This window comes from Anarhichas minor, unplaced genomic scaffold (assembly GCF_050575085.1).
Source record: "Anarhichas minor isolate MPS153535 unplaced genomic scaffold, ASM5057508v1 ptg000116l, whole genome shotgun sequence".
NCBI classification, from domain to species: domain Eukaryota; kingdom Metazoa; phylum Chordata; class Actinopteri; order Perciformes; family Anarhichadidae; genus Anarhichas; species Anarhichas minor.
In genome coordinates, this window is record NW_027466562.1 from 2,501 (window position 1) to 29,472 (window position 26,972).

The 26,972-nt window shown below is 42.3% G+C and overlaps 1 protein-coding gene across 1 annotated transcript; it reads right to left on the minus strand.

The window, feature by feature from the left end:
• Positions 1–8,592: 8,592 nt before the first annotated feature.
• Positions 8,593–19,090, minus strand: LOC142940133 (homeobox protein Hox-B9a-like). Its single transcript, XM_076083048.1, has 2 exons — positions 18,496–19,090; positions 8,593–8,828 (listed from the first exon to the last, which is right to left on the minus strand). The coding sequence occupies exons 1-2, from the start codon at positions 19,088–19,090 to the stop codon at positions 8,593–8,595; spliced, it is 831 nt and encodes a 276-aa protein (XP_075939163.1).
• Positions 19,091–26,972: the final 7,882 nt, after the last annotated feature.

The following is a 26,972-nucleotide window of genomic DNA, read 5'->3' on the forward strand; positions in this document are numbered from 1 at the left end:
TTCTTATTCTTATTCTTATTTTGGGAATTTTTGGTCTTTGTTTGGAATTATTTTTCAATGAGGTATTGTAAAATCTCAAGCCATTGGCCTTTTCATTTAGTCTCTCCGTATTATGAAAAGCTGAATTTATTATATTAAATTAAATTAATGCCTTATTAAAAACAAAAATGTCCACACAATGTTAGATTTATTTATTTAGTTAGATTGAGTTAGAAAAAAAACAGGTGAGCAGGTGATATTTGTGTACATATTGCTATTAATGATTTTTTAGGTCAAAACTTTCTGCCCAGCCATAGACAGCTGTAACTTGTCCACATGCTGTGCTTATTGCTATATTGAATATTATTATCATTAGAGGCAGCTGCAAGAATACAACTAAATTTAATGTTATTATTATTTATTTTTTCCCGCCCACTCAGAGGCAGCTGTAACATGTGCACATGATGTAGGTATTACTATATTGAATATATATATATATATATATATTTCTGCCCAGTCAGAGGCATGGCATGTGCACTACTGTTATTATTACAATATGTAATTATATTATTATAATTGTTCTACTCAGTCACAAGCAGCTGAAACATGTGCACATACTGGTATTATTACAATATTTGATCTTATTATTATCATCATATTCCTGCCCAGTCACCAGCAGCTAACATGTGCAGAGCAGCCAGCAGCACTTGGCTCGCCTTCTAACTCTTAATGAGTCCAGAATGGCCGATGCGATCTGATCCACACAGCCGTTCGTATCAGAGGAACCATAACTCTCTTTGAGGAAATTTATGAATATGAATGATATTCTCTGCTGCTTGATGAATTACAGAAGCAGCGCGGTGTAAAACAGCTCATTCAGTATGTGGGACAGCAGGGAGAGCTGCTCCGGGGCCCCGCTGCGCTCTCACGTCCGTCCAATCCGGTTATTATCTGTAGACTGTTTTAATACGAGAGGATAAAGTGAAGACATATTGGATCGGCCGCATTCACCGTGGGTTGAAATATGAATTTAGCCAGCAGCAGCACTGGGTTTGTCTTGTGCGTCCCATTTACTCTCAGAATATGTCACTGGAATGATGAGGCCTGCGCCTATTTAGCCGCGCTGCTAAATCACCGCACAATGAGCCAATCTGGATTCCTCCGTTGCCTCGTGGTTTGGATGTGTTACAGAGAAAGAGGGAGATGTTGGTGCATGGGGTGACTATTTCAGCAAAACGGCTGACTCCAGACCAGTGGGATGCACTCCTCGTGTATTTGATTAGAAACAGACTGATCAAGGTTTCTGCTGGAGCCCAGATAAGATCATACAGTAACAGACAGTAACAATATATTATTTTATTTGATATTTCATGTCGATTAACAATATATTGACGATAAAACAGTGCGAACTCCAGCCTGATTCCAGAGTGGAACTGTACTTTGTAAAATTTGGCTTATTTTTAAGCATGAACATGTCTGATGAATTGACACCAATGCGATTTTTACTTACATAATAGAAAAGACAACACCGGAATGTTTCCTTCACCCTATAAGTAGTCATTTGATCAGCACACTCTGCTGCTGCCTATCTCTTTACCCATTATAGAAGTGATTCTGCCCTTCAGATGAGACCGTGATGTCTCCCTGGTGTTCCTCCGCCTCCATAACTGAAGCTTCATCCTTGCTTTAACCTGATGTGAATGTGTTGTTGTTGTTGTGCGAGGCTCCTGCTCGCTGCATTCTTTTAGATTTACTGTGCCCCCCCACCACCAACACCACCACACACTCTCTCTCACACACACACACACAGACTCACAGCCGTGTGAAGCAGCTTGCAGTTGCTGTCCTTCCCTGGGACAGCGGGACTGAGGCTGGAGGGAGGCCCCCAGCCTGCAGTGCAGTGCAGGGGCTTCTGGATTTAATGAAGCTCCGACCCCGCTGGACCTCGGAGGAGTACCACAATCATTCGCCGTCGAGTCCGCAGATGGTTTATGGGACGGCTTTGTTGGGGCCCAAGCTTAAATCTGTTTGAGTCCCGAGGCCTCTTTTGCTGGCCCCGGCAGTGCAGGGAGAAGTGGGGAGGCTGTGCTGAGACTTTGTACCTCTTTACACCAGAACTGCTGTTTGTTCCTCACTGCTAACACATCATTTGTAATTGACGTGCACTATATGACACATTAAACAAATGTTGTACAGCTTATTATAGCACGCTTTTATGTAATCATGATCAAATACAAGAACATTTGTATGTGTGTGTCAAAACAGATATGACTTCACCTTTACATTTCCTCCCACAAAACATCCGTAACACTAAATACCTGTTAACACATACACATTTTATGCATTCATAACTATACTGATAACAAAATAGGCTATTTGTTGTGATGATTTGTCTTTGTGTGTTTAAATGAATGTAAATGTTTCACCCATCGTATAGAGTAAGTACTTATTAACGTGCATAAGCATTTGTTACACTGTGTTAAGCCATGTTTAAGTGTTTGTATAGCGATTGTACATGCTTAAGATTAATTGTTACTATGACAACTGCTCCCAATAATGTCAAGACTAATAATACTCCTGCTGCCTATACCAATGTTATGACTACTAATACTCCCGCTGCCTATACCAATGTTACGATACTAATACTCTTGCTGCCAATGCCAATGTTACGACTACTAATACTCCTGCTGCCAATGCCAATGTTACGACTACTAATACTCCTGCTGCCAATGCCAATGTTACCACTACTAATACTCCTGCTGCCAATGCCAATGTTACGACTACTAATACTCCTGCTGCCAATGCCAATGTTACGACTACTAATACTCCTGCTGCCAATGCAAGTGTTATGTCTACTAATACTCCTGCTGCCAATGACAATGTTACGACTACTAATACTCTTACTGCCAATGCCAATGTTACGACTACTAATACTCCTGCTGCCAATGCCAATGTTACCACTACTAATACTCCTGCTGCCAATGCCAGTGTTATGACTACTAATACTCCTGCTGCCAATGCCAATGTTACGTCTACTAATACTCTTGCTGCCAATGCCAATGTTATGACTACTAATACTCTTGCTGCCAATGCCAATGTTACGACTACTAATACTCTTGCTGCCAATGCCAGTGTTATGACTACTAATACTCCTGCTGACAATGCCAGTGTTATGACTACTAATACTCCTGCTGCCAATGCCAGTGTTATGACTACTAATACTCCTGCTGCCAATGCCAGTGTTATGACTACTAATACTCCTGCTGCCAATGCCAGTGTTATGACTACTAACACTCTTGCTGGCAAAGCCAATGTTACGACTACTAATACTCCTGCTGCCAATGTTACAACTACTAACACTCTTGCTGCCAATGCCAGTGTTATGACTACTAATACTCCTGCTGCCAATGCCAGTGTTATGACTACTAATACTCCTGCTGCCAATGCCAGTGTTATGACCACTAATACTCCTGCTGCCAATGCCAGTGTTATGACTACTAATACTCCTGCTACCAATGCCAGTGTTACGACTACTAATACTCGTGCTGCCAATGCCATTGTTATGATTACCAATACTCCTGCTGCCTATACCAATGTTACGATACTAATACGCCTGCTGCCAATGCCAGTGTTACAACTACTAATACTCTTGCTGCCAATGCCAGTGTTATGACTACTAATACTCCTGCTGCCAATGCCAGTGTTATGACTACTAACACTCTTGCTGGCAAAGCCAATGTTACGACTACTAATACTCCTGCTGCCAATGTTACAACTACTAACACTCTTGCTGCCAATGCCAGTGTTATGACTACTAATACTCCTGCTGCCAATGCCAGTGTTATGACTACTAATACTCCTGCTGCCAATGCCAGTGTTATGACTACTAATACTCCTGCTACCAATGCCAGTGTTACGACTACTAATACTCGTGCTGCCAATGCCATTGTTATGATTACCAATACTCCTGCTGCCTATACCAATGTTACGATACTAATACGCCTGCTGCCAATGCCAGTGTTACAACTACTAATAATCTTGCTGCCAATGCCAGTGTTGCAACTACTAATACTTCTGCGTCTAATATGGCTAGCTCAATTTTAACAGCTGCATCCCTACATTCATTTAGAAATAGAGACTTTAGTCCTATGTGCATGACAGCTAACACTCTTAGTGTTATTACTACCCCTCTTGCAACCACAGGGCTGGAGCTGAGGATACTGGGTTCATGTCCTCCGTGGGGTTTCTGGAAGTGACATTTGGCAGTGCTGCAGGGTGATTGGGATAATTTCTAAACTCCATAGCTGAAAAAATCTAAGTGTGTTTTAGGGGGAACACTTTTTATTAAGTCAAATAGTGATAATCAGGCCCCCTCACCTCACCGACCTGCTCCACCACCACACTCCATGCGTCGGCTCCGCTCCTCTGATGCCAACCTCTTGTCCCTTCCACTCAGGACCAAGCACCGGACATGGGGCGACAGAGCCTTCTCCATAGCTGCCCCCTCCCTCTGGAACTCTCTCCCCAAACACATCCGAGACTGCACCGATCTTTCCATGTTCAAATCACAAATCAAAACCCACCTTTTCAGAACTGCCTTAATGTGTGACGAATGTTGTGTGTTCTATGTTTTTAGTGTTTAGCTTTTTATGATGATTTTAATGTTTGTAAAGTGTCTTTGAGTATCTTGAAACGCGTTCTATAAATAAAATGTATTACTATTGTATTATTGTTAGTAATAGAGCTTGTAGAAAATATATTTCGACAGGCCATGATAATCTGAGATTGGTTGACTTTTTTGGTTGCTATGGGGACTTGCACTTGTGGGGATTTGGACCCATGATGACCTGCAGTAATATTAATAAAACTACCACACTCTGTGTAATTGTCAGCATATGTACAATCAGTGTTTAGTGCAAGTGCCAACAATAACACTGTCTAAAGGCTGGCTGCAGGTCCCTCTGCTTCTGTTACCCTTACCGTTGCTCGATCTCATGCTTTTCTTGAACTGCAACACATGATGCAGCTTTTACTACTTGCACTACTTCAAAATGCGGGCCTCGTTACAACTGTTTCTCGATCACGTGAGAGGCACGAGAGGAAACAGAGATCCCCGCCGCTCTCCTCTATAGACTCCGTGTCTGGGTCAGTCATTTGGGCACAGAGACAAACACAGGAACCGCAGCGGCTTCACGAGCTCCTAATGGACGGATGACGACGCTCCTAATGAATGCACTCATCATCTGTGTGTTTTTGTGTGGGTGAGGGGTGAGGAGGGGGTTTATGGGTTTATGACAGTCTTTTGGTGTTGCAGCCAAACAGACGCCCCTCTCCTTTAAACTGCAGTGTGCAACTGAGGAGACATATTCTAAACACATGCTGCCCCCCCCCCCCCCCCCCCCCCCCGCACACACACACACACACACAAACACAATTTAATTAGAAGTAGAGACAAGAAGCCTGGTCGTACTGTAAAGTATCTTCTTTAATAAGGAATCCAGCATCAACAGTGCCATCAGCACAGACACAGAGAGAAAAATGAGACAACAACACAGAGAAAAGAGAGGAAAACATACACGAGGGAACTGGAACATTTCACAGGGAGGAGAGGATCAGAGTGACTGGAGTTAGTCCTGCTCTTTAATAAAGTATGTAGTGTGGCCACGTGGCTTTGATTTGACTTATTTAAAAAGAAGAAAAAAGGAAGGACAAAAGTCAAATGACTTGTGAAGTATGTCCACATGTGTCAGCAGAAAGAAAACAAAACTCCAGAAACTTTGTTCCTCCAGTAAGGAGAACATTGGGACAGGCACCAGGATAAAGTCATAATCAGGTCGGGAAATAACAGGAAATAATAAAAAAGTATAATTTCAAAAAATGCTTTGCTTTGTTCTATAAAACCTTTTTCTTCCTCTCTGCCCCAAACACTGCCATTAAACAAACAGTACACACACAAAGCTCATCGGACTGATAACTCAGACAGTCGGCACAACGACATGGAGAACAGAAAGTAAAGAACACGAAAGAGAAATCATCTATATTACAGTAAGATGCCAAGTCCCATAAGACAAAACAATAATATTCAGCATATTTAACTCATTCCAATAAGAAAGACGAGGTTACTCACTTTATGTACAATAAATTAGAAATATGTCCTATCAAGAAACGTCTTATTTAGTCGTGTTTTAATTTTCCCAGCAAGCATTCCCCTCCGACAGATTAAACACATAAAGAGACGACGATACAACGTCTCCCAATGCCTCGAAGCATGCGCAAACCATGTAAACATTTTTACTCATAAATAGAGGATTTGATACTTCTGTGTTTAAGACTTTGGAAAGAAAAAGAGAGGCTGATTTGAGACCCGTTGGTGTCTACATGTAAACTACAAATGAAAATAATATTGACTAAACTGGAGGAAATATCCGCGCAAGTGTGCGTAAACTATATTTATGTCTTTTTTTTTTACAACGGTGGTGCACAAGCAGCCTTTGTGGTATGCAACACACACACACACACACACACACACACACACACACACACACACACACACACACACACACACACACACACACACACACACACACACACACACACAAATGCTCGCACACACAACGTTGTAAAGCCAATGTGTTGTTTATGATCCGTCCATAAAACTGCCATCGGACGCTATTTAACTACGCCGACACTTCAAATAACGCCACAGTGGCGGGCCGGTCTTCCGACATGGCCTCTTCATATTTTAACTTCCAGATCAATAAACATTGTGCATAAACTGAAGTCTTACCAGATAATAATACCCAGAGCTATTAAAACTAGACACTATTGCAAAAGCATTTCACGCGGGAAGAAATCTGAAGTGTCCAGTTGTGTCTTTTTTCACAAACCTCTAGGAATGATATTTCCAGGATAATAATAATAATAATTATTAAAAAAAACAACTGAAAGGGAATTTCAAAATTGTCAGTATACATGTGAGCGCATCGGGGCTCCGTCTTCAGTCCCAGGTTGCGTATCTGTCTATTTCCTGTATTGAGAGAGAAACCCGCCTTGCATAGCAGATGACACACAATATACTGTATGTATAAAAATAGAGCTGATCACTTCTGCAAGAAGCACGTTGGATTAAGATATGAAGATGGTGACTGAGAGGTTGCAGATTTAAAAAGATTCATGCAAACATTTGCGCGCACTATAGGAAATCACAAATGAACAACTTTTTTTTCACTCTAAATAGCTTGTAAACTAGGATGCATGGGTGACTTTTACTGGCCAGTCTAATCAAGTAGCGTTGTAGCTTGTGTCTTTAATGCTGTTTGAGAGTGTGTGGTGCGAGAAATTTGAGAGGAAGCCACCAAAACAATGTGGAGGCATTTATCGTCAAAGTCCTGATGCTTGAGGCTTAATTTAGATAAGGATGCATTTGATTACAAAAAAAAAGAAATGGCGATTTGTGCTATGTCTCCTCTCACATAGACTCCGGGCTCATGTGAAGCGGAGGGGACGACTATCGATAGCCGATAAAGGCCTCGGAGGAGCCGCCACCGCCGCAGCGCATAAAGTATCCGACGAGCAAGCTGAAGGGCTCGGATCCACCATATCGACAGCAGTCTAATCGGAATCCCCGGTTGCTGAGTCGGGTTAACACCCCCCCGGCACCCCATCACTCCCCCCCCCCCCTCCCCCCCCCCCTCTTTTCGGTGTCTGCTCATTACTTAGTGCCAGCAACCCGGAAAGAAATGACGGCTCGCTGCTTGTATCAACGCCGACCATCGGGCGCTTCTCTAATCAAATTCTGCCAGCAATGAAGGAAGCAAGAGAATAACCAGTGTGTGTGTGTGTGTGTGTGTGTGTGTGTGTGTGTGTGTGTGTGTGTGTGTGTGCGCGCGCCCCGCTCCTCGTGCTTATTAATGGCCATGTGAAACCCCGGTTTCAGCACCTTCTCCGCGCCTCCGGTGTCAGCGATGGAACAATAAATAACTAATACAAGAAAGAGTAGTGCTTGAGAAAAAATAAAAAGCTCCATGTCTTACCCCCCCCCCCCCCCCCCGCCCGCATCGCAAGGACGCTTCCATCCGCTTCATAGCCAAACATCATCCACCTAAATTAAAGATTATACAACTATGAAGAACAAACAAGAGCTGTCAGTTCCTCAAGCAAACTGTCCAATCCACAGCTGTATATAGAGTCCGACCCATTTAAAGGAGAGGAGGTCCGGGAAGAATCGCTGTTGGTCAGTGAGTTTGTTTTTTCATCCATCACATTCCACGACTGCCAACTCAAATGATTCCAAAGTTCAAAACGCTGCCTCCTTCTAACATCAGACGTAGCGTCCTTAAGACTTCAGTGTTAATGTTGCGGCGTCTGCTGCCGATCAAGGATCGGTCAGTTGTATCGATCGGTGTGATGGGGCTGAAGCTCACGTGGTTGCGCCTCAAGGTTAAAACAAATTGGAAATAGCAGGTTTGTGTGTGTGTGTGTGTGTGTGTGTGTGTGTGTGTTTACAGTTATTGGGAAGGCCATTCTGGGTTATAGACATAAGAAATACTTCATGTTGGATACATGGCGTGCGTGTGCGTCTGAATGTGCGCGCCCGAGTGATTTTCCCGCTGTCTAGTCCTTGGGTTGGTCCTTGCTCTGTTTCTTCATCTTCATCCTCCGGTTCTGGAACCAGATCTTCACCTGCCGCTCTGTCAGGTTGAGCGCGCGAGCCACCTCATGCCGCCGGTCCCGCGTGAGGTACATGTTGAACAGGAACTCCTTCTCCAGCTCGAGCGTCTGGTATTTGGTGTACGGGCACCGCTTCTTCCTGGAGGAGCGCGCGTGCAGCCAGTTGGCCGACGGGTCGGCTGGAGGAAGACAAGAGGAAGAAAGGAAAATCGGTTAGTGGGACCGTCTCCAGACCTGTCTTGGGAGGGGTTCAGAACATTAAAGCAGCAACGGTAAACAATCGTTAAACGATTAAACCAACATCTCTCCGTGCGTAAAAGTTACAGAACTCTGTGCGTAAAAGCTCCGCTCGAAAAAGCCTGCTGCTGCAATTGTTTCTCTGGTTCGTAAACTCGGTTTATGGAGTCAACAGGGGCGCAGATTTGACACAAGTGGACACACGGCTGTTTTATTTGACACCACGCGGAAGACAGACGGCCCGCTGAATCCAATGTTCAGCTTGCATGCGCGAGGGGGAAAGCCGGATGCACAAATATGAACAAAACTCATATATACCATAATATATTTTTATAAAGTAAAGGGAAAAAAGTATCAAAACAACAACACTTTATTGATTTATTATTGATTTATTTATTTTCATTTTATATTTTTATTTGTATTTGTAATGCTTGATTACAGCTTTAGACCCGGATGACACCTTTCAAAACGTGCCCACCTTCATTCACAGTTTAAGCTAAAACACATTAAAAATGTATTGGCTGATTATAAATCAGCCAATGAGTTAGCTGCTTTGTTCACTGTCGCAGTTAATTACATATATGATTTGATATGATGATATGAGATTTCTGACTTGTTTCTGATGGCTGCTGTTTGAAGGTGACCTTCAGCGGATGAATATCAGACACTCTAATCACGATAACCCACGATAACAGGAGGCAACATTGTGCGCGTGTTCGGCTGTTTAACATTTTGTAACTAAAAAACGGGAGGCGAAATTCCCCCCGCGTGATGACAGCAAACAAATAAAAAGACATCACGAAATATGTTTTAAAGGATTAATACTGAACTGTTCTTTTTATTTAGTTTCTTTGCATGAGAATGATGTTCATATTGTAGCTCAGCACACAGTCACTGCGTCACTTCTGATTGCTCCTAAATTAATAAACGGCGGGAGATTTATGGCCCCTGATGGGATTTGAGGGAAATATTTCCTGTGTGCATCCTTTGCCTTTCATTAAGCTTGCAAACATTCGGTTTGACTGTCACACAATAGACCGTACTGAACCTGTTTGGACACGAACAACCTTTTTTTTCTCATAACGAACTCCATAAATTAACTATTAAAAAGCAGATTGTTTTATTCTCTGCGACGTTGTCAACACCGGCGGAATTAAAGGTGATAAAAATAAAGGATTGATGACTTTTTGCTGCATCAGAACTACGCACTGAGATTGTTGAATCGTGTGTTTGCGATGTGAATAACAATGTTGCAATGCATAAACGCAGAGGCTCCTAAATTGGAATTTCGACAGAAAGAAAGTTATGAATTATTGCTTTGATTTTTTTTCTCCATCTCTCTTCCTTTCATGTTTGCCAGGCCACCCTGACTCCTCCACCACCACCCCCCCTTCCCGACCACCCCACCCTTCTTTATGGCTTTCAGACCGATGTAATTAGCGGAGAACTCTTCTTGTTAGGGACGCATGGGTCTGGTTTAGGGCTGAACACTATCTGCTCTTCCCTTCTGCAAAGCATCCAGGCATCTCAGCTATGAAGCAGCTTGGAGACAGTCTCATGGCAACTCCACCATGACAAAAGAAAAGCTCTGTCGGCGGACCCCCTCCCTCCCTTTATAACTCTGTTTTTTATCTGCAAAGAGTATGCTTTCATATTTTGAAGCAACTATCAACACACATCCAGGAAGATTGTGAGGGCTGGTTCTGATTCATTTCCACTTTTACATCTTCTAAATAAAACTCTTAACCATGAGCAATCAGTCCCTGTGGTTAGGCCAAGCCTCTTCTCCTCCACTCAAGCAGCAGCCAAGCCATAGTTTTCCACTTGCTTGAGTCTGAAAAAAGCAAAAGAGAAGCTCAATGCGGACAGGTAAAGCTTAAAGTTTATGCCTTCTTAAAATAGGAGTACAGTTATGTCTTAAGTTTTCATCTGAGCAGCTAAGAATATAATGTAATGTGTTACAAAAGCAAGGCCACACTGAGTTTCTTCATTGCATTTTATAATTGTATCGTCTCAGTTCGGCTGTTCAATTCCAAGTCTAGTGCGCAACCCAAATTGTGTCTCGGAGAGGGGATTCCGCTCTGGATATGTTGGTGAAAAAGCTTGGTTTAGGCTTGTTTCCCTTACATGAAAGCTTTCCAGGGGTGGTGTAAGTCACTGAATGAAACAGAGCACACATGCCGTCTGGCCATCAGGCTGAATTTGGGAATATAAGCTTCCATCTAAATCAGTGAGGGCAACATCAGGGCCTTAAAAGCTTCTCATTGTTGCTGTCAAACTGGGAAAAAAAACAAGAGATTTATCCTTTCAGCCAGGAGCACACCAGGTCTGCAGGGCAAGGGGTTAGAAAGGGGATTTTCTCTCCCAAAATGCAGCCTCAGTTCCCTGGCCTGAGATGGCACTCACACAAGTCATGAGGAAACGCCGGAGCTTCAAAGCCTGTTGACGCCAAGCGAGGAGATTAAAAATCATGCGTCTCCCTCCCTGAGGAGCCGCTCGTTTTCCTAACTTCTGTTGGGTGGAGGCCTCGCCTGTCAATTCCACTGGTGATATTTTTTATCCCGTGACAGAACTTTGCTACGACGCCAATGCAATTCACTAAACTGCATATGACATTGGTAACAATGATTCTTTTAACTCCCAGATGTGAACACAGAGCTGTTTTGTGTGGCACCAAGAGCAATGTTGGCTTTATGTCTGATACGATACCTCCCCCATTTAAATGGCTGACATATGCCAACATATACACCCGAAAAAGAAAAAGGTAATGAAAAGTTAGGAATATTGAAAAATAAAAATGCCAAGGTAAAATTATGGGACACTAATGTAAAAATGTAGACTTTAAGAAATTGACAACATAAGTCTAAATGAAATGAAACAAAGTCAAAATGTCGAGAAAACAAGTGAAAAGTATTAATCCTAAACAAAAAATATTTTTTCCATAAAACGTAAAAGTTTGAACTTATTTGTAATAATTTGGAAAAACTCATTCATGTGTTGACCAAGTCATAGTTTTGACTTGGTCAACACAGTGTCATGGCAGTTCGTGAAAAAGCAACAAAATGCTATTTACTGGTAGTGTACAAGGATGCTTGTCCTGCTGGGGCGTCATGATTTCCTCATGCCAAAGACACACAAAAGATGTGACACTTGGAATTAATACAACAAGGCAAAGTTGGGCATGGAAATCTAAGTCTTTACATTTAATATATAATACATTCTTAAGATGTCAAACTTGACCAGTTCTTCTACAAAGCATCATTTCTTAACAGTTCATGTCTGTCTATCATCTCTCTTCCAGGTTGGATTGAGCTTGTGAACATATTGAAACAACCAAAACAGCTTGTTAATAGTGGAAATCCCAGATCTGATTCATCACCAAAATCTAATCAACTGATGAATGAGCTATCTGTCTACCAATCGTAGAAATAAAGCAGGCTGTGTATAACAGATGTGATCAACTACATAATCCACATAATCTTGAGCCAGGGCACGTGGCTTAATATAAAGAATCCATAGGGAAGAGGTCAGTGTGGTCGACTTATTTGTCCAGTATTCATAGGTATACTTATGAAAAATGATGTACCCTAATTCGTAGATATCCCACCAAATTATTTGGTATGTTATCCACGTACTCATGAACGAGGAAGTAGAAAGACTCCGCGGGTGGATGGGTCCAACAAACAGCAATCGTTCAGCCAGGAGACTGCTGTTTGTTCCCTATATGAAAAGAGAAGATCACGTAACGTGCATACTTCAGTAACGACACGTCCGTGTTTATTTGAACTCAAAAGACGATATTTTCCAGAAACCTAACCAAGTAGTTTTTGCCTAAACCTAACTAAGTAGTTTTCTGTGAAGACAGGAGTTTATTTTCAAAAGACCGCATGCATGTAATGAGTAAAAATTGCCACTTGTATCTGACTTTCTTAGAAAAACACACGAAAAATGAGGCATAACTTAATAAGATGTCATACGAACAGCTGTATGAGGATACGTTGACTTATTGCAAACCAAATGTTAACCCAAACGTTGACTTATTTGTTACATTACTTCCATACATACGTAACGTCACCGCCCTACTCATTTAAACCCAAACAACGAGCTTTTCCTAAACCTAACTAAGTACTTTTGTTGCATAAACACTGGGGCTTGTGCATACATACTGGTTGCTGGTGTTGAATTCTCAGGAAATTCTCGAAAAACAAGAAAATACCTTTTACTAAGGTATCATGCAAACCGTTGTATGAGTACATGTTGAATAAAGACATTTAGTTGACATTTCGTAATTCTTAGCTAACACGATATTTTAGTAACGCATCGACCTACAGGGACTTGACTTTTCATCAATTATTTTCTGCAGGACATTGGGTTCGAAACAAGACTGCAAAGCCAAGATGGCTGCCAGTGATGTACACGCCATCACCCAGCCTCTGTCCCTATGTGGATCTGACAGGATATATATTCTCACCAGCCAAGTTAGTTAGCGGCCATCATCAGTAAATATGTCCTTAATACCCTCTGGAATCAATTCCCTCCAACACGGCCAGCATGTAGAGGATCGATTTCATCTCAGGGCAAAATAATGCCTGGTAAAAGAGGTGAGAGGAGGGTGGAGGGGTCGGGGGCTGCGGTGCTTTTGTCACACTGTAAAGTGGGTGCTTTGCATTCCCCGGGTGTATAATCACCTCCAGGACCATCCATTACCGTCGGAGCTGCGCCGCGACCGTGGCTGTCAACCAGGATGACAAACTGGTTGTGGGGTGTGGGGTGGAGGAAGGGTGGTGAGTTGGGGTGTCGGTGGACGGTATAGTCTTTTTTCTCCAAGCTGTGGGACAGTAAGGACGATGACGGATATAAAGAGGGAATATGGGTAAGGGGGTGGGGGTAAGTGTGGATAGTCCTAACTTGAAAGTTCCTCTTATAGGCTACATCCAGAAGCAATGTGTTGGCTTGGATATCACTTGGACGAGCACATGGACGAAAAGATTGATAATCCCGTAAAGCTGTGGCCCCCCGCGGCACGATGTGTTCAATTGTAGGCCAGTGTTTATGTGTGTGTGTGTGTGCGTCCACCATGATGAATGCTGCTCGCGTGGAAACAGTGACCGAATCGGCTAGAAGACTAATATCGCGTCCCGTCTCCCTCTCTTTCTCCCTCCCATAGCAATTTCACCCTAATAGTTCCAGAAATTGACCTCTCATATATCCCAAAGGCACGTTATTACATTTCCACAAGTCGTATTTTATCCCCCACAGCCCCCCGCCCAACCCCAACCCTTACACCCCCATCTCGCCCAGCCAACCAACAGCAACACGCCAATTAATGGGGTTGTTCACCCAGCGTTATAACTTAATAAACTTCGGGGGTAATAACTTTCCTCGCACTGCCCGGCAGCAGCAGCAGCACAAAGACTGAAGTGTAATCTTGTAGTTTATTCTGGATGGCCGCCCAGCACCAGTAACACAAAGGGAATCTGTAGCTTTGACTGGATAAGATGTTTTGAGGAGGTCGGATTCCGCCTTCACACGGCAGACGTTTGGAATACCCGGGGAGGGAAATGTGTCCTGCAGCTCTGTGCCAAGACGCAGACACTAATCACTCCTCAGATCCCTTTACCGAAGACGTTTCCCAGGTACAGCTGGAGTCAAAGAGGCCAGGTAAACACTTGCACATATTAAACCCGTTTTTACAAGTTGGGGATCTAACAATTCAGCCTTCACAGTGTCCTCAAATGTTTGCACAACATTACATTTCTTATTTTCTGTTTGAATGTTTCCCCTTCGTGGCAACACACAAGAGGTACCAAAGTAAGTGGCTGCAGAGCTTCTGAAACGCCAACTGTCTGTCCAACGTTCCTTCAACATCAATAACAGCAAGGACTTCCAAGAATTCTGCCGTGATGTAAAGTCAAAGCTCTCCGAGGAATTTGGCCCCTGTTGAGTAGTACATTGTCTCATAATATGTGCTGTGCCAACATACAGGACCCGGCCAACAATGATAAAATCCCATATGTTCAGAACACCAAAAGTTACCGTTTTATTTGTCCTACATTGCTCTATGTGTCTGTTAGCAATATGAATTACAATTGCCATGCATTCATACACAGATATTAGTGACATCACGGTGACTTTGCACTTGTTTTTTTGAAGGGGAAGATTTGTAGACATATTTTACGCCACACACTATCAAAGCAAAACCAAGACCAAAGCCTCAAATAAACCCGAGCGGGTTATTTTAGCATGCCCTAAAGGAATAGTTAGACTTTTTCTTAACTGTATACAGTCCATGTGCTAAGCTAAGGTATGCTGGTGTTGAGCTTCATATTTAATGTACAGACATCCATCTTCTCATCTAACTCTTAGCCCAAAATGTCAAACTATTCTTTCAACCGCGAACAAAACAGCCACAAAAGTTAAGCTACGCTGGCAGATACACAGATACACATTTGAAGTTGTGACAAAACTTGTCGTACCAAAAGAGCCAAAAGCCGCTAGTATTCTGCCATTGCAGCACGAAGTAACCCACCCCGACACAAATCAGTCCGACAAGCATATGTGTTGATGCTTCGGACTAAATTTCCTTGAAAGTGGCAAATCACATTTGCACGGAAGAGAAGTGCAAAGACTGTGTTTGTGTCAGCAGCTTACCGGCCCGAGGCTGCACTAACCAAGGAGCCTTTTAAAACGCAAGCGTTTTTCCTCTTCTCGCTATAGTAACCATTCAGTTTATCCGTAAAGCTAAAGTATGAATGTGTTTAGCTTGCATTGAGGAACCCAGCTTGCACCAACAGTGTTTAAAATGGCTGCCATGTGAACAATGGACTCGCTGGTGGGTGCAGCTCCCACTACCTGCCGCACTGCCACACTGCACACCAACATAAAAAACAAAAAGATAAACCACAAGAAAGGCCGCTGGCAGGGAGAAACTTTCTCTAATTGAGTGCTGCCTGTTTGAACACTAGAATCCATTACAGACCAGCCTTCATTATACCAAGCGAGCCAGACTGGGACGCACACAGTGTTACTGGTGGAAAGTCTAATAATTCAGACTGGAGGCTGCTGGGCTCCATCCAGCCCTTAACCAGCTCCCTGCGCTGATGGATAGCATGCTCAGATGCTGTAATAAGGTGGCTGAGTGTGTGTGTGTGTGTGTGTGTGTGTGTGTGTGTGTGTGTGTGTGTGTGTGTGTGTGTGTGTGTGTGTGTGTGTGTGTGTGTGTGTGGTAGTATTTGTGAAAAAATGGCCAATGCGAGGGTGGAGGCCTTTCTTCTCCTCCCTCATGCACACCGGCGCACACTGTCACGCGCTCAGACGCATGGATGAAACTAGATTTATCCGGCGGGATTAGAGGAGGGGAAACAGAGCCCGTTCACATCCAGCCTTGCTTAAAAAAAATATAAAATATGAATATGAAAAAAAGAAAATCTTTCCAGGGAGCGTTTTCTCCCCTGTCCCACCCAAAATAAGTCAAGAAGCTTTTGGAACGCAGCTTCACAGGGAGCCAACCCCGCCAGCGCATGATGGATTAAATGTTGTTGTTGTAGCGCGGGACGACTGCTGATAGAGAAACAGAACACACCCCGTGTTGTACAGGGCCAAACCCTCCACGGCTTTATATCAAGATGATTGCGATTCCATGACCGGTAAAATATTATTATTATCATTATTATTGCAGAGCGAGCAGATGAACAAAACAGCAGCTCGCATGTGACCGGCAGCCAATAGTATCAAGAACAGTTGTGCATGCACGGTGTGGAGTTTTGGAATCATTTTTTTAATTGAAGTAAATATTCAAAGAAATGCATTTGCGCAAAGCTTCCAATGCGTGTATTTCTATAAGTCATATGTGGAGTTGGAAAATGCAACAAAAACAATTATTTCATCCAAACTATGAAGAGCTCATTTGTTAAACATGTTGATAAAAAGCAATAAAAAGCCACAATTTTTCAGACAAACTCACAAAAGAATTTAAGCGATTGTATTTTGCAAATGAAAAAATGGAAAAAAGTGAATTTCCATCTTTTCCCTCAACTAGACTGAAACAGCACCAGAAGCCACTGAGCCGCTGAGCCGTGATACGCATCCTGACTGGCCCCGAATGCAGGTGTGAAGCGGTGCTGAGTCCCCCCCAACCCCCGTGCGCTTCTGGCTGAGTGATGAGGCCTCCGCTCTATTTAGAACTAATGTCGCCGGCTCTTCCGCTTGTGTCAATGATGGACGGCCGGACTCATTTTTTATGATGATATTTGCAGCTGATGACAATAAGATGGGTTATCCGTATTGTTGTGTTTACAGCTCGGTACTACAGAGGAGTGACGCTATGTAGGGACATTTTAAACAGTAATATAAAAATATAAATCCACGAGCGCGCGCGTGTCTTTATGGTAGCTTGATTTGCAGAATGAATGTCAAATGAAAGCAGGAAAGCATATAGATAATACAGCAACTGACTTTAACCTATAAAAGATAATCCGACCTGTCCGGTGCAAATCTCTGCGGCTCATGTCTCCACGCTGACCGACTCTGGGTCAGTAAAGAGCAGGAGGCATGTCTGACTGCTTTGCTTAACAGTTTGGAGTGCCGATCAGCCGGGCTTGTTAACTGATCATGTCAGACCAAGAAGATGAGCTTTAAAAAACGGAATGGAGCGCGCACACGAGCTCATGTGCGCGTGCGCACTTGTGTGGAGAAAAAACAACAACACTTCACAATGAGAGACTAAGAGAGACCTCCGACCTATACAATCCACCTGCAATAAAAAGAAGAAAAGACGATTCTAAAAAAACACCAACCACTTTTCAAACAGGACAGCAGTGCGCATGCCCCGAGCACAGACTTAACGTAAACAAATGTAGAGCTCACCCAAAGACTGCAACGTTGACTAATTATTGTCAGACGAATGGGTTCGAGGAAGAAGAGCAGCAGATTGGAACTAAATTAAAGAATAAATCGGACTGAGTCTTTTTTTTAGCATCCTCTGATTAAAAGTGGTTTATATAATCCTATTACCGCTTTAATGTTGTTGTCACTTCAGAAGCACCCTGTTCAACGTTGTTACACAAGCATGTATTACAAATACACACATATTACTTTCAGCTCATGCATGTGAAGCTGTAAGGATACACATGTATTGGATTGGACCTTTTCCAGGTCATTCAACAAGCTCACCATCCTCAGTACTTTCAGTTATTTTCAAACTGTCACATGGATGCATAAGCATAAAGACAGTAATGCAATACAATACAAAGTTTGGATTTTCTCAAAAGCCGTGTTAGGCGTTGTTCCTATGTAATTTTGTTTGGTTTTAATTACATCGCAAGTTGTTCATGTTATTTATGCACATTGAGAGTATGTGCCACATAAAAAACTACATATTTATATGCATATATATATATATATATATATATATATATATTAATCCGGCTGGTTGCACAGGAATGGTATGGGCTGAATAACACAGTCAATTTGGAGAGCAGAAGGATGGGGCACTTAGGCTCTCCGGCTCTTTGTTCTTGTTTTATGGCGGCATTAAAAGCATTTACAATCTCTCTCTCCCTCAGCTCTCTCTCCTTCTCTCGCGCGCTATTTCCTGCTTTAATAACTTACTTTGATCCGGGCCGTCTTTGTCCTCGCTCCCTTCGCAAATGTCCTTATTCTCGTCGAACCCTGCTCTCGGGATGGCGGCTGGGTGGCTCAGCTCGCGCGCCGCCGTGGACGCCGACTCCAAGATGTACGTGGTGGTCTCGTGCTGGTGCAGTCCACCGATTTTGGGCGCGATCTCCCCGCCGAGGTGGCCGAGCTGTGGCTCCAGCTTGACCTGCCCCGGTACGGACTCGGAGCCGCGCGGGGCGCAGTCCAGCCACGAGCGTAGGTACCGTGTGTCTGCGGCGGGCACGTGCTGGGCCGGGATGTACGGGTGGTAGACAGCGGGCAGGCCGCTGGCGCCGTGGTGCGGACTGAACGGGCTCCAGGACGACGAGAAGACCGGGGGCTTCGGCTGGAAGCTGCACGACGGGTACGAGTCGGGATGGGGATGCTCCGCGTGCGCCGCGCCGCCGGGCTGCCTCCCGCCCGTGGCCGCGGCAGAGCTCGAGCCGGAGTACTGCACGCCGGGGAAGCGAGCCGGGCTGGAGAGTTCATCGCTCTCGTGACTTATGATGGAGTCCACGTAATAGTTGCTCAAAGTCCCAGAAATGGACATTCTCGGACATTATCTGGGAAACGCCGCGAGTTTCACTAAACAGAGAACAAGAAGAGAGACATTACGAGATTTTTCTGTTCCCCTCTCTCTTTCTCTCTTCTGTCCTTTGCTGGCTCGCCCCCTCCCCTCTCTCTCTCTCTCTCTCTCTCTCTCTCTCTCTCTCTCTCTCTCTCTCTCTCTCTCTCTCTCTCTCTCTCTCTCTCTCTCTCTCTCTCTCTCTCTCTCTCTCTCTCTCTCTCTCTCTCTCTCTCTCCACTAGCCCCCTTTCCTTCCAAACAACTTGCTCACTATAGCGAAACAAAAGTGCCACAGCCTACAGCCTCGCACCGCGCGCCGGGGTTCGTTGGGTCTGTTCGCGAGGAGCAAACTGATTGGCCGGACTTTTTCTTCGAGCCTGATAAAGCGTCAATGGAGCGTAAATCAATCCTGCACGAGGGCCCCCCCTTTTTTTCTCTCTCTCTCTCTCTCTCTCTCTCTCTCTCTCTCTCTCTCTCTCTCTCTCTCTCTCTATCTAATAGATTGCACCCCCCCTCTAAATAAATTGTCTTGTTTATATGCAATATGCAAAATGAGCAGTTCGTCCGTATATCTCGTTCGTATCTACGGCTGCTGACAAAGTCAGAACTATATCAAACCGTTCAATTCTGCTTCGTCTGGAAAGCGTGCGCGAGATGCAGAGCGCGAGACAATGGCTGACGAATAAGTGGCGCCATTATTTTTTATGCATTTATTTATTTTCCAACCTAATCAAAACAGATGCGCGTGCATTCCAGTGCACGAGGGCGCTTTGCCGGGCGCGCGTCGTCCACTACTGCCCGAATTGCGCACGCGAGCAATCGCTCCAATCAATCTCAACATTAGCAAGTGCGCATTTAAAGCGCCATTAGCGTGTAAGCGCCGAGAGTCCTACACTTAAAGGCGCAGATATGTTCTGCCCGAGACGAGAGAAAAAAATCACACCTAGGTGTGTTTAATCATTTAGCCGCTCTGTGAGTATACTTGGAAGGTCTCGCTGCGAGCTGCCGGGGCCGCCCGACACTGTTTTATTGGCAGATTAACAGTCATTTTTGTTAACGAGCGCCATTAAATTCGGGCCCTGCGCGCGGTTATGCCCCTTGTCTTTACAGCGCAAACTACTTCAACTACTTTTTTTTAGGGGGAGTCCGTTTAATACCATAATAAAATTCTACATCAGGGCGGCTGCTTTTGGTTTTTTTGTGTTTTTACAGGGCTGATATATGGCCTGTGGTGGTCGTGTAAACGCGAATGCAGCCTCTCTCTCCACCCGGCTCGGGCGCTTCTCACTCAGCGGTCAGGCTGCTGGAGAGTAAACACAACTCGGGGGAGAGAGCTCAGCGGAGGAGCGGGTGGACTGGGGGTTTGTCTGTGTTTGTAGCTGACCGGGCTCTGCCGGTCCGCGATGGAGCTGTACCGATGATGCGCTCTCAGCAGTTCTGAGGGATGAAATTCGTCTCTGGGCTTTTTGTTTTAATGAGGAGACCGGAGAGCGGCGGCAGACTGTGAGTCCAGACTTCTGACTCCCTGCTGACCTTTATCAAAGTCACCGGGATTGTAAGTCTTTATATTTCTTTATAATTATCACAGACGTGGAGTCTCGGCGCTATTCGGGGGGACGGCAGGCTGCTGGTTCCCTGGGGCTATAAATCCGAATCTCCGCGTCGCGTACACGGGCTAACACCGTTATTTACGACGATTAAATATGAAGTGCGCATTGCTTATGGAGGCTAACGCGATTATTTACGAGGACGGAGGTGTAGAGGCTGTGCAGCAGCTTTCAGATCTGCCGAGGTGGAATGATGAGTTGGACGGAGACAGACTAGTTTTTTTTGGCGCTTTCGTTTCGGGAGCGGCAACAAAAAAAAACAAGAGCCCCTTTAGAGATCAGTCGCGTCTCTGGCGCCCAGCTTTGGCCTTTGAGCTTGAATGCACCACATTCCTCTGCCCTTCCGTCTTAAAGGACCCGCTTCCAGCTCATCTGGACAGCTTCCGTTGGATGACAGCGACCCAGTAAAGGACCAGGATGAAAAGTATCAGATCCGTTAAGGGTTGATGAGTTCGGCGTACACTTTCAGTTGGGATTTGTTTCTGGTTTGAATGAACTTTAACCAACACAGAATGAATACATAAGGCATACCAGTTACATTAGTGTGAATGGATTAGTGCATTTTGGTGAAGGAGCATCATTTCAGCTGAAATCGTCAAGCATTCAGGTTTATTTTCAGTATCCCAATCCTGCATCTAACGCAGTTTTGTTTTTTTACTAAACCGACCTTGTTTTCCACTCGCAGATGTTCGGATGCTTTAGCAGTCAATATGGCCTCTCTTCAGTGGGGATTTTAATTTTTCAGAGCGGGCCTCCGCCCTGCAGGCCGGGGCTTCCAACCAGACGGCGTGTTAATTGGAGACACAGGCGCTAAAAGAAAATAAAAAATAAATAAAAGGCTGTAACACATTATCTGCAAACCTTCCTTTTCTACACGTGGCGTTGTGACAGCAGTGTCCACATCCACACGCGCTTATAACGTTGAGGAATGCGTGCGTAACGTTATGATTATTGATGCGCTCAACATTGGCCACATATTTCACACTCCACTGCCAATTTCGACATATATATATGTATATATATATAGGCCTACATATATACATATATATATATATATATATATATATATATATATATATATAGGCCTACATATATACATATATATATATATATATATATATATATATATATATATATATATATATATATACATACATACATATATATATATATATATATATATACATACATACATACATACATATATATATATATATATATATATACATATATATATATATACATACATATATATATATATATATATATATATATACATATATATATATATATATATATATATATATATATATATATATATATATATATATATATATATATATATATATATATATATATACATATATATATATATACACATATATATATATACATATATATATATATATATATATACACATATATATATATACATATATATATATATATATATATACACATATATATATATATATATATATATATATACATATATATATATATATATATAGATATATATATATATATATCTATATAGATATAGATATATATATATCTATATCTATATAGATATAGATATATATACATGTATATTCTTTCATCAGCCATAACGGCGGTCTTGGCGAGCAGCCCACCGTGGAGTAGCTGCGGGTTCCAGCCTCTCTTCTGAACATTAAACCAGTTAAAGCGTTCGGCAAAATCCACATCAGATTCTCAGCTAATTTGAAACTTCATTAACACGACTGAGGACAGTTCATGTTTACACGCCGCCAGTAAAAGGAGTCACAGCAAATTGCACTCTCCCCTCTCAATTTCTAGCCCCCCAACGAACAAGTCATTGAACGACCATAAAAGCAGCTTGTAAAAAACTGAGAGTTTAATAAACTTGAGAAACGCAACTGAACTATCTAATTTTTTTGTTTCCCTTCTAACAGATTTTAATAGCCGTGCCAGGGCAGAGGTGAACCGAGGTCGCGATCATCTGTGTTGATGTGAAATACTGACACGTGAAGTCCCGGTGGTAATTTGCTTCTTTTTTTCCTGGAGCGAAAGCGTTTCATTTCCACCGACGGATGTGGATTCAGAAGACATACATTTATAGCCCGTGTTTCTAATTACAGTTTACGCACATTCACGGGACCAATGCTGGTTTGAAAGTGAAAAGGTTGTCTACGGGATGAAGGCTTAGTCTGTAATCAGTTAGAAATCTGAGTTCAGCTTTAAGGCCTTTTGATTATTGATTATTCAGCTTTTCTTAAATAAAATAAAATGCTTTTTAAATATCCCACAATAACAGGGTAATGGACAGACTCTTGGATCAAACGTCTTAAAAACCGACACAGTTCCCTTTGCACATTATTTTATTCTATGTCAGTATAATAACATTTAAAATATACATTTAACTCGCAGGTTTAACTGTACACCAAACACCGTTATCCCTGTTAAATAGCCTACAGTAGTACATGTTATTGAGTCATATTTAAATATTAACTCAGGCCAGAGTGTTGTAACCAGACTACAGTGCTTTTATCTCGACCGCTGCCTTTAAGAAGGATGTATCAATATGCTGACAAGCTATTTTCCTTTCTTTGAATATAATTTCAATACCAAATATTTTAGGAACACAGTCCGACTGTGTTATGAGATTAAATACAATCATTTATTAAACTGCTGTTTTCAGAAATTACATTCTAGCGGATAAAACTGGAAAAAAAATTGTTTCATTTTTCAAAAACCATTCGACTGTTTCAGGGAAACGAGCAAAGACAAAGACAGCAGGCGGGAGAAAGGCAGATTCCGAGGTGGCTCAAAAGCATTTTACAATATCACGGAGGTCAGGTCAATAAAATAATGTCCTCTTAGTTGGCCAATGAAATCAAAGCTTTATATAACACAATGAAGAAACCCTTAGCTTTATCTATGACGCATATAATGCATTCACACTAATGCTGATAACGCAGTTAACGTAATATTCTGTGTGTTGACATTTTTCACTTTACTTAAGCAGACAATATCCACGTAGAATAAGGTATTATCCTAATACCAAAGTAGGATCCTTGTAAAAGTAATGTCAGTGAGTGACCAACAGTTATGAAGTATTATGATACTTGACCTATAACTCATTATAAAATGCTTTATAATGTGTAATGATTATTGTTATAAAGCATTATACATATTTATGAGTGCATATAAATATGATTATACAGTGCTAACAGATTACGTATCTCTATAGTGTATTATAGATATGGGCGTCGTGTTACCAAAGTTGGTTTTAATAGGATAAATAGTTGGAGTAAAAATGAATGAATGAACACGTTTTGTTCTAGAATTTAACACAATTGGTGGCCATACATTATATTTTGACCTGAATGATACAAAAACATTGACGTTTATGAGAATGTGTGTAGATAGTATGTAGACATGTTTGCATATAAGGTGAGATATTGAGATATGAAATATGATATGAAATGAAATGATCAGAAGGTGAATCATGTAAAAAAGGGCTTAATGTGGTAAATATTGGTTATCTGACATCTGACACTCCCAGGTAAATAAAAAACACAGAATCTGGACGATAGACATGTAACACTTGACAACATGATGTGTAAGGACTGATTCAAGTTCTCTATTTTGATGGAAAAGCATCAGTGATACGTAAAAATAGTGGCCATTATTGTGCATGATAACCCGTTTGATTGATAGGAGCTATATCTTTTAATAACAGCCTGGGCCTCGTAGATCACGTAGCAGCGTCATATCTCTCAGCTGAGAAGCTGAGGAAGCTCCGGGCGTCTCCCTCGGCCTCTTTACAGCTCAGATGGTAAAGTTGCCTTTTGTAAATGAAGTCAGCAGAGAGTTATTAACCGACTGTCCTCGGCAGCAGGGGGAAGAAGACATGTATCACGGTGCGGGACGGGCTCTGAGCTGGGATAAGGAAACGTCCTGAGAGACGTCTTACTGGGGAGGGAACAGTCCAGCTGTGGACTCCGTGCGTGCGTGCGTGCGTGTGTGTGTGTGTGTGCATTGCCTCCACCTCCTCTCTGAAAAGCCTCTCAAACATTTTGCATCATCTCGCTCACCTGCTTTGTCATCATGCTTTGTTGCCATTGTTATTATGTTGAATGATGAAATATGGAGATATTACAAACCTCATTATGTATCATGTTGTGTTATTGCTGCATGTTCATTCTATAAACTCAAAAAACACACACATGCAAAAGTCCAACGTCATTAGAGTGTGTATCATCCTCATCTCTGTTACTTGTGTCTCTATTTATTTTTACATGTAATATGGAAACGCAATGTGTGTGTGTGTGTGTGTGTGTGTGTGTGTGTGTGTGTGTGTGCACGCGCGTTCAAAGCACACAAGCGCTGATCCATATACTGTTGTGGTAACACTTTCTATGAGGCCAGTGTCCTTAACGCATTATAAACACAATCATAATGTGTTATAATCTGCTAATAGGACTATATAATTATAGTTATAAGCACTAGTAAATATTGGTAATGCTTTACAACTATAATGATAACGCCTAAAGCGTTTTATAAAACGTAACCTCTTAGACACCTCTTATATAGGTCAGGTATCCTAATACTTCATAACTGCTATTCACTCACTGACATTTTAGATCCGATGGTACTTTGTTCCCTTTACTTTAAGCAGACAATGGTGACTTAGTTTAATAATCACATTATAAGGCATTATAATAAGGATTATATTGCCTTATTAAAATATTTAAATGTATTACAACTATGGGAATCATAATACACTATGATCATTGGAAAAAAAACATGTCAGGGTGTGACCAGCAGTTATGAAGAATGGTGATATTTGACCTTATATGTCATTATAGAACAGAAAGCTTCTATACGCTAATATCCAGTATGCCTAATAAGTACCTGTGCCCTTAAATGACAGCATCACTTAAATATGATTAACATTCAGCACCGATTCCCTCTGATATGCAGAATACTTGGTATTTCCCACTATTGTGTCATAAATAAATTAATAAATAAACAAGGAAACAGCCAGACTTTTGCTGACTTAATGTTACTGTCATAGTGTTTGTTGTGTATATATATATGTGTGTGTGCGTGTGCGTGTGCGTGTGTGTGTGTGTGTAATATCCACCTCAGTAAGTAACTTTGATTACTTTGATCTGCTCTTCAGTATAACTTGACATTATTGATGGAGAATCTTATCCAAGGAAATGCTTGGTTTATATTAAGTGGTGTGTATGTGGAGGATATGCTTATTAGGGACATTTTCACCATTTCTGTCCCACTGTGAACACTCACTGTGACAGTAATCCCCTCTAGTTCCTTCTTTGCATCACTGTAGATGGTTCTGAAACTCGGATCAGAAGAGAGTCTATCCCCTTCTGCTCGTTTTTAACAACAGAGTGCAAAGAGCAGTGTCTTAATTGTTTAAGTTAACTTTAGTAAATGAAAGTGGTAACTGACTGTGTCTGTCGCTTCAGTTTTTGGATCACACACACACACACACACACACACACACACACACACACACACACACACACACACACACACACACACACACACACCACGGTAGATCAGATAACTTTATCAAAGCCATGGCTGGATGAGCCAGTTTGGGAGCCTGCAGAATTCCCCTCTGACGCCTCTTACTCTCTGTGCGTTGGCTGTGTAGCCTGTCGTCTCTTAGTCGACCCATTAAGCAGAGGCCACTCAGCACAACCGTTATTCTCGTGCTGAGAAAACATTAGCTGGTCTCAAGGTTTCAGTGGCTTATTTAGTTTTAAAAACACAATTCATTTAGGAATTGCATCATGTGAGCAGCACATAAACTGAAATAATAAAGCTCTTGGAACTATGTTGACTTAGTAGTGGAGGACCCCCAACTTCGCATCATAATTAGTAATAGTGGTGAAAATTCCCCCAAAAATATTAAATGAATTGAATCACCATAACCTCCTGACATGCAACAAACCTCTGACTTTGAGATCACAGCAATAAGGACATTGTTTGTATTTCAGGGAAAAGTTCAAGTTATCACATGTACAAGTACAGTTTACACATATATCTGTTTCAGTTTAGTTCATTTGAGAGAAGGGACAGTGCACATTCATAATTCCACATGGTAAAAATGATTGCATGCAGTTTAGAGATGGCAAAAGGACACAGTTGTTAAAAAATCAGTAGAACGACACAGCAAACAAGCTGTACATAGAGATAGCAACAGCAACAAGAGTTTAGTGCTGACGTGTGGATGTAATA